We start from the raw sequence: 9,070 nt of genomic DNA on the forward strand, positions 1-9,070 counted from the left end.
ACTGAAAACTATTAATGTTTTTATTAGGATTGCATCGGTGCGATTGATGGCACACATGTGACAGCGGTTGTACCTACTGAGAAGTCCATTCCATACTTTGGAAGAAAGGGATATCCAACCCAAAATGTGATGGCTGCATGTGATTTTGATATGTTATTCACATTTGTTTTGCCTGGATGGGAAGGTGCAGCACACGACACTCACATTTTTCTTGATACTATTCGTAAACAGAGTAACAACTTTCCGCATCCACCACCAGGTTTGTAATTGGTTAATCAATTGTTCATTATAATTACATATTATATGAGTGTGTTAAAACAATTGAATTTTTTTTTTCTAGGGAAATATTATGTAGTTGATTCTGGATACCCAATGATGAAAGGTTATTTGGCACCATACAAAGGGATATCATACCATCTTCAAGACTTTCGAAGGAGAGGTGGAAGCCCTAGAACTAGACATGAAAAATTTAATCATGCTCACTCATCTCTTCGATGTACGATTGAGCGCACTTTTGGTGTGTGGAAGAATAAATGGAGAATTATCAGAAACATGCCATCTTTTCCATTCCATATCCAAATACTTATTGTATCTGCTACTATGGCTCTTCATAATTTTGTTAGACTAAATGATAGGGATGATAGGGGCTTCATAAATGCCAATCGAGATTCAATTTCTAGAAGAGAAAATAATAGTGAAGCAGATAGCAGTTATGAGCAGAATTTAGGATCTTTAACAAACCCTGCAATGGTGGTTCTTCGTGATTCCATTGCTAATTCCATTTGGGGGGATAATAATTAGTAGTTGTCTTTTTTTTATAATATCCTGTAGTACAATTTAAACTTGGGTTATTGGTATGTATTTTATCATCTTTTTTATATTTTTGTGTTGTACAATTTAAACTTAGATTATTGATATGTATTTTATATGTTTTTACATTTTTATGTAGTACAATTTAAACTTAGATTATTGGTGTATATTTTATCATCTTTTTACATTTTTATTTTGTGCTTCATGTTGATGGAAATTATTTAGATTTAATTAATATTATTATTATTATTGTTTAGTAAGTATATGAAATAGATAATTTAATAAGTATGAAATAAACTCACATCCACAAAAAAAAAAAAAAATAATAAAAAATAAAAAATGTTTGAAATAAATTCCCTTATATATACATTATCCTTTTTGGTCATTTACCCCTCAAAAAGCCACTTTTAACAATTTTTACCAAACACTCAGCTTTTTCATTATGTACTTTTTAATAACTTTTACCAAACACTCAGCTTTTTGAAACTCCACTTTTTCATTATGCACTTTTACAAAACTCCATTTTTTCATTATGCACTTTTTCAAAAAGTTGAACCAAACTCACCCTTATTCAAATCCAAACAAATTGTCATATTCACACATATCCCAGAAAAAGGAAAAGAGACTTGACCACCACCAGTCCCAACATGGAGGACGCTCTTCAACCACGTATTCAGTGGATAAGACAAATAAAAAATTATACTGAACATTTTTTTTTTTTTTTTTTTTTGCTGAATATTATACTGAACATATTTGAATGTTTTAGTTTACTGCTATTTCATTGGCTTACTAAAGAAATTAATACTGAACATATTTGAGTCAAGAAAAGTACGCGCATAAACTTCATAGTTTTTCCAATAATTTTAATGCATAATTTTTTTATTATATAAATATAAAAATATGCAAAGAATCATGTCTATTGGGGGGGGGGGGGGGGTTGTTCATTTCATGGTGGTCTCATAGCTGGTTATGAAACAAGATCTCAGGATCTATACAGTTATGATGTGCTTACCAGTTAAATTAAAATAAAATTATTCAGCAAAAAAAAAAAAAAAAATTGATATTCTTCATGACTATTATGTCATATTACCACCCAAATTCTTTACACATCAAGAGAAGGAAACAAAAATAGAGCACTAATTTTTGATAATGAAGCAATATTAAGGACAAAACTTTATTCATGATTATTTTATATCTTGTTAAAGGTGGTAAGTTATGATTAAAATAACATCATTTTTATGTGGATCCAACACTTGTACTACTTTTATTATCTATCAATTATAACATGTCATATCAACAGTTAGGATGCACGAACACTTCATTTAGGATACCGTACTCATGTTATATCTGTCTCGTACACTAGTGTCATATTGGTGTCATACTTGCCATTTTATGTTATAATTTTTCAAAATTACTCGTGTCACTGTGTTGTAACTGTGTTTGTGTTCGTGCACCCTAGATCAGCAGTCGTGAAAAAATTTGTGTCTAAACTTTTTGGAAAAAAGAAGAAGACGAGTCTAAATATCAATGTAACTTTATGCTGCTTTCTCATTGCAGGACATTTCCAAGGAATTTATAGGAATAAAATAACCTTTTTCCTATTGTGCATATTGATTCTGTAAAAAAAAAAAAAAAAAAAATTTTGATAACATTTCCATAGATATTCTGCCAATAGCCTTTATGTTTCACTTGATGTAGTACATGTTGATTTTGTAAAAAAGGAAAAAGAAAAACTTTGATGGAACATCCAGCTTAGTTACAATATTTTATTGAGGACATTTGCTACAAATGACAATTGCCAAGGGGATTCATGATGGTTAGTCCATGATTTACAAGAAGATTGAAAATTGCTCAGGCATATAATTATGATTTTTAGAAAATCACTTGTTATTAAATGAAGATAAAGAAATTTATGTATATATGGTCAAGCATAAGAAAGTGAAATAACAACAAATTCCCCCTTTTTTTTTGGCACAGCAATAGAAATGCCTGTATTATTAAAAGGGAGCAGTTTACATCTACAAGTGACCGTGTTTCCTCCAAAAGGCCAAAACATCTCAAGAAAGATAGATATGATATTAATTGTTCATAAGAGTTATATTCAGCAAAATTATGCATGTCCAAATAGTTGTTGCACATTGTAATTTTTGGGACACGTATTTTTTTAGAAAGAGTTTTAACTTATGGCGTCCGCTTTTACTAGAGTTTCAACTTTTGGAACATGTATTAATTTATAACTAATTGATAAATAGTCAATTGTATGGTCTCCCTTTATTTTTTTGTGTTGGACTTGGCTTAAGCTATCTAGTGTCTACTGTCACGCCTAACTGAGCCTTTTATTTTTGGAATTCAATTAGTTCTAGCATCCATTTGGATTGATATTGGTTTAATTCACTTTATTTAGATGTTTTTAAAGAAGGGAACAAGGAAATGATTTGAGATTCACTTGACAAATCGAGATTCACTTGAGATTGATTGCAATCTTGACATCATTCGACTAATCGAGTCTCAAAAATTTTAAATTCTAGATTCAGGCACATGATCAACTTAAGCATTGGCATTTGTGCCATACATTTCTAAAGTATATAAGGTAACTCTATGTCTGAAATGTGAATTAATTAAGCTTTTGAGGGAGAGAGTTGCATTAGATATGCACTTAGGTCTCAGGGTTTTTTGTCAAGTGAATATCTCCATCACCAACAACATTGAAGAATTAGAAGATTGGTGAAAGATTGAAGTTGCTAGAACATATACAAATATATACATATACACACGAGAAATTTCGCAGGTACTTGAAATCACGGACTAGATTGTTCGTGTGAAGAGATCCATAGTGGAAGAGTTCTAGTGGAGGTAGCAAATTGGAATTAGGGTTAATTCTACTAGCACAATTTTGATTTCACTAGTGCATTCTTTCATTGAGAGTAGACTTTGAACCCTCAAAGTGTTCTTCCTGTCAGAATTTCCCTTTGTAACCATATAGTTATTTTATTTGATTTTCAACACCTCAATTACTGCAATTTGCTATAAAATGTCAACATATTTATCATGTTAAAATAAAAAAAAGTTAAGTGAAATATGGTCAAGCATAAGAAATTGAAATACTAACAAATTTCTCCTTTTTTTTTTTGGCTCTGCAATAGAAATGAGTATATTATTCAAATGGAGTGGTTTACATCTACGAGTGACGGTGTTACCTCCAAAAACATAAAAAGAAAGCTAGATACGATTTTAACTGGTCACAAATAGATATACTATTATGCATGTCCAAATAGTTGTTGCACATTGTAAGGGCCTGTGACATTTGGTGCTCCACTCCAAATCAGCTCAGCTAACTGGCGGTTGGCTGTTTCAGTAGTATGGCCACCATCAAACCACACATACTCACTAGGATTACTGCATAAATCATATGGTTCTGTTCCATTTCTTCCTCCTCCACAATTCATTCCCCTATATGCCCCACTGCCACAGCATGCAACTTTACCATTCTTGAAGCCTAAAAAAGCAAAGGAAAAAAGTTACAACAAAGATAAAGGTAGGAGCAATGTTGGAATGTTATGATTGGTGTTAATAAAAATGATGTCAATAGTGAGTTCCTATGAAAGTGATAGTTTGAATTACAATTTGCCACATCAATGATTGTAAAAAAGTGTTAGCAATATGGATCAGAGTAATATTGAAGATAAAGTTCCAAGTGAAGATAAAGATAAATCTCCAAGTAACAATAGATAGCAGATGGTTTAGTTTCAAATATGTTTGCCTTGGCTATATAGATATGGATAAGTTGTAAGTAGATAAGCTTGTTCTGTTTTCTATATAGCCTATAGTGTCAATCAACTATGTCAATTCCTTCATGCTCCAACTATAGTGCATCTAATAGCCAAGCGTGTCCTACACTATCTAAAGGGAACTGTTGATTATGGATTGCACTATACTAAGGCTCACTAAAATTGAATGGTGTGACTCAGATTGGGCTGGTAGTCCTGATGACAGAAAATCTACTACTGGTTATGCCATTTATGTTGGTCCTTGTCTTATATCTTGGACAGCTAAAAAGCAACCAGTTGTTGCACGTTCAAGCACTGAGGCTGAGTATGGTTCAATGGCATTTTCCATTGCTAAAATATATTGGATTAGAATGCTATTTAAGGAACTAAGAATTCCTATTTTTACAATGCCATGCTTATGGGTGGACAGCATTGGGGCACTGTCTCTATCCTCTAATCTTGTGTTCCATGCTAGAACGAAACACATTGAAGTGGATTATTATTTCATCAAAGAAAAAGTTTTTAATAAGGATATTGCTGCCCATTATATTTCTTCATATAACCAGCCAGCAGATATTTTTACCAAGGGCTTATCTTCTTCTTGATTTTTATCTTTGAGGATCAATGATGGTTCATTCCCTCCCCATCAGCTTGCGGGGGACTGTTAGCAATATGGATCAGAGTAAAACAAATTCTATTGAAGATAAAGTTCCAAGTGAAGATAAAGATAAAGCTCCAGGTAACAATAGATAGCAGATGGTTTAGTTTCAAATATGATTGCCTTAGCTATATAGATATGGATAAGTTGTATAGTAGATAAGCTTATTCTGTTTTCTATCGTGATCTCCTTTGCAAATATCTTGCTTGTAATTATATATAAATGAAATACACATAGAAAATCTGGCTGTTGATTTGAGCCAGCTTCCGTTCACTCTATGTTAAACATCAAGCACCGTCTCTCTCTCTTTCTCTGGAAATCCCTAGATAACACTTTGTAGAGCCACAATTTGACTAGTGTTCTAGAAGTTGATTTGGACAAGAAATAAATAAGCTAGAGCGTATAAGATTGTAGAACTGAAGCTAAAGAGACAAAGAAAAAAGGATACTCTAGAAGCTGTCATGGGTTAGAAATTAAAAAATTAAAAAGCTATGGCCTAGGAACTACTAGAACTCTAGTGGCAGAAATTAAATGAAGCAAGAAGCTTCAATGTCGGTTACTTAACCGACCTCCAACTTATATAAATAGGAACTTTGGTTCCCACTTGTGATAAGTGAAGTGGTGTGAGGTGAAGTGAGATGATGTGAAGCAAGTGAGGTGAAGTGTGTCAGCACTGTAAAGTAAAGAAGTAGTTGTGTCATTGTGTTAGTAGCTAGGTGTATAGAAGTAAGGTGTAAGGTCAAGTGTGTGTGAATGTAAAAGTGCCGTGTGTGCACTGGTGCAATAATAGTGCTTGTAAAAAGTGTTGTAATTAAAGATAAAAGTGTATTTGTTCACGTATTTTACTCAACACGCTACTCTTTCAAACTAATAGATGGTGAAAACTTGTTGTCCTTAGCACTAATGCATGGTTGCTCTAAAGGTAAATCTAACAAGGCAGAAGCATGATATGCAGGTTGTGGTCGCAGCCTACCATATTTTGAAGGGTTGTTCACTCTGTCTCCAAGTGCGTTGTAGTAATCAAAGATTGAATATTTGAATCCTGGTAACTTGCTCTCTAATTTTTTAAGCACATTGGCTAGAGCTCTGTTGTGTAGTCTTGCCAAAGCTGAGGGTTCTTCAGCACATCCACTACCAAGTTGGGGACTCCTTGCTTTCATGGCTGGTAGGCAACCCAAAGGCCCTGCATTCTGAAATGCAATTTTCCTTCCTCCTAAATCATATATTTCCTGAAAAAGAAAAATGTTAAAAATCAAAAACAGACCAACTTATTGAATACTGTCTTTGAAGTAAAATACTTCCAAAAAATAATTTATTCACAGTGATTTTCTTACTTTGAGCACACCAGTCAAGTTGCCTATGACCATCCCCACGTATTGTCTTCGGTAGGACTGAGAAGCATTGGGGTTCTCCGAGTAAAAGCTGAAGTAATCGTTTCCTCCAATGCTAAACAAGTACACAGCTCTCATCAGCACCTTCTTGGCTTCTACATCGCCTAGTTTCTGCTTTAGTGACTTCACTACAGCCTTAAAATAGCTTAGCTGCGCTGGGAGATTTATCTGGAGAGAAAAGGACAATTATGCTATTAAGAGTAACATTTCCTTGCATTACTAACTATGTTTATCAGTGATTTTTCAGTAAAACTGCCCACTTCAAAGAGTGCTTTTATTTCCTTGATTTTCAGATGTAGCACAAAGTTTCCATCCAGCTAGTAGGCCAAACCGTCAAAGACAATAGGCTTTCCTTCAATTTTTTGATGTAAGAACAAAGCATACATTTTACAGACTAATGTGTCAACTTATCAACTACAACAAAAATGTAATTTAAAAATTGAGAAAAATAGACAAAATCCCGTTGTTTTCTCAATAACAAGGAGCCTCCTTGAGGTTTTGTGTGTAATACATAACCTCCAACGCTATTGTTTTATGTAAAAATGCATCTCTAAATTTAGACATGCCATCAAATGAGGAACTGATTGTTCATTTGAATGGATGTTTAACGGGTTTACAGATAAAAGAAGTGTTTTATTGATAAACCACATAGGAGGTTTTGTGTTCTTTTTCCTACATTATATTATGTTATTGATAAGGCACTAATTCTTTAGGATGCGCGGATACTTCATTTGAGGTGCTGTGCCTGTGTCGTAACAATGTCCTAATTGCCGTATCATGTTATAATTTTTCAAAAATTTCTCATGTAGTTGTATCGTACTCATACTCGTGCATCCTACATAATTGTATTCATTGTCATAATTGTAAGCCCTTTATACTAAAATTAGTAATGAATTTGTTGGTTATAACATAAATTGGACCCAAATTCATAAGTTAAGCTTTTGGATTATGTGCTATCCTATATTAATTCCTCCCATGGAATCTCACAAACAAACTTCAGCATTTTTCAAGACAGGAAAAAGGTCACAAACCCATTTAATGTCATTTCCCCACATATCTTTAGCAGCATCATCAGACATGCTTTGAGCTTAGTTCTACTTTTTTTTCTTGAACAAAAAAAGTGGGAAGCTGAATCCACCCATAACTAAGTCTTAAATAGAAAATTATCTACATACCGTTCCAGGGTGAGTTTGAACAAGAACACCTCCTCCAGCTGAAGCAAAGTTAGCCCCATCAGTGAAATGATGTGCAATTGGTTGTAAGTATGGAGGAAGTATAGGCAATTCGGCAAACTGGGCTGCAGCCATTGAAAGAAAAAAAGTGTCACAATTTAAGTACACAAACCAATCTACATGTTATAGTGAGGCAATATGAAGTGTTAGTTACCAACAAAGTCAGGGACTATACGGCCATCAGAGAGTCTCCCAGTGGAATGGTTGAAGAAAGTTTCCCCATATGGCCATGAAATTGATCCACCTTCCACACTAGAATTGAGGTACTTGTTGTTGCCTGGATCAAAGAGTGAGTCCCCAAATACAAACAAGGTCTTATGTTCTCCCTCTGGCTTGGACTGAACATGGCAGCTGACTGGGTCATCATCAAGAAGGCTCACAAACACACAGAACAAGTAGCTTAGACTCACCATGAGCTAATATGTATCAGCTTTATGCGAAGCCTCACTGTTGGTCCTCCTGTATTGCTGGGTTCCTCTAAATCACTCCCACTTTTTATATATCCAAAATTCTAGTACTGCGACATTGACCTGAAAACGATTCTTTTTTCTCTGTTCTTTTCTTTTCTGGGTAAGGGTGTATATAATGTTATGTTTTATATTATATTTATTAGTTTCTTTATAGTATAATACCAGGCTTTGAGTAATACAAAGCAACAATTACGGTATTCATTAAAAAAAAAAAAAAAAAAAAGGTTTGAGGTGCAAGATATTTTATAATTTTTTTTTTCAAATTATTAATATGGTAAGTAATTATTAGTAAAAAAAAAAAGTAATATTAATGATGAGTTCAAATAAAAATAAATATGAAATTGACCATATTAATATTTTATAAAAAATATTACAAAGTAGTTTGTACATGTAATATTGCTCATAAATTTTTTATTTACGTTTATTCACAGCATTTTTTTTTGCAATGATTTATTCTGATTGTAGTTTTTATATTTTATTTATTTATTTATTTTTTTATATTGCTCATAAACAAGAGAGAGAACCCGTTGGGAATTGGGAGGAGATAGAAAGTTGAAAAAAAAGGAGAGGGATAAAGCATGAAACTTTTTCACAAACACAAAAATACATATTTTAAACAATATAACACACATTTCCACACACTTTTTTACCTACACGTATATTAAAAACACTCAAACAACATTACTCAAACTAACTTACCAAACAAGCCCATTGTTTGAAGTGAAGTGTCACCTGCCTATTG

General features: G+C 33.2%; 2 protein-coding genes across 2 annotated transcripts; one reads left to right on the forward strand and one right to left on the reverse strand.

The window, feature by feature from the left end:
• Positions 1–129: 129 nt before the first annotated feature.
• LOC115956898 (protein ALP1-like) lies at positions 130–801 on the forward strand. The gene is made up of 2 exons (XM_031075167.1): positions 130–259; positions 341–801. Exons 1-2 carry the CDS (start codon positions 130–132, stop codon positions 799–801), a joined length of 591 nt encoding a protein of 196 aa, XP_030931027.1.
• A 3,129-nt stretch (positions 802–3,930) lies between these two features.
• Positions 3,931–8,428, reverse strand: LOC115958071 (GDSL esterase/lipase 1-like). The gene is made up of 5 exons (XM_031076433.1): positions 8,013–8,428; positions 7,802–7,923; positions 6,570–6,794; positions 6,209–6,464; positions 3,931–4,306 (listed from the first exon to the last, which is right to left on the reverse strand). Exons 1-5 carry the CDS (start codon positions 8,269–8,271, stop codon positions 4,068–4,070), a joined length of 1,101 nt encoding a protein of 366 aa, XP_030932293.1. The 5' UTR covers positions 8,272–8,428; the 3' UTR covers positions 3,931–4,067.
• Positions 8,429–9,070: the final 642 nt, after the last annotated feature.

Source organism: Quercus lobata, chromosome 8 (genome assembly GCF_001633185.2).
Source record: "Quercus lobata isolate SW786 chromosome 8, ValleyOak3.0 Primary Assembly, whole genome shotgun sequence".
In the NCBI taxonomy this organism is placed as follows: Eukaryota; Viridiplantae; Streptophyta; class Magnoliopsida; order Fagales; family Fagaceae; genus Quercus; species Quercus lobata.

Bases quoted from the DNA above. Each gene is read 5' to 3' on its own strand.
- LOC115956898 (XM_031075167.1), top strand. From the start codon at position 130: ATGGCTGCATGTGATTTTGATATGTTATTCACATTTGTTTTGCCTGGA. The intron at 260-340 runs GTTTGTAATTGG...TTTTTTTTCTAG, and splicing joins CTTTCCGCATCCACCACCAG to GGAAATATTATGTAGTTGAT.
- LOC115958071 (XM_031076433.1), bottom strand. From the start codon at position 8,271: ATGGTGAGTCTAAGCTACTTGTTCTGTGTGTTTGTGAGCCTTCTTGAT. The intron at 7,924-8,012 runs GTAACTAACACT...CAATGGCTGCAG, and splicing joins TATAGTCCCTGACTTTGTTG to CCCAGTTTGCCGAATTGCCT. The intron at 6,465-6,569 runs GTAAGAAAATCA...TTTCTTTTTCAG, and splicing joins ACTTGACTGGTGTGCTCAAA to GAAATATATGATTTAGGAGG.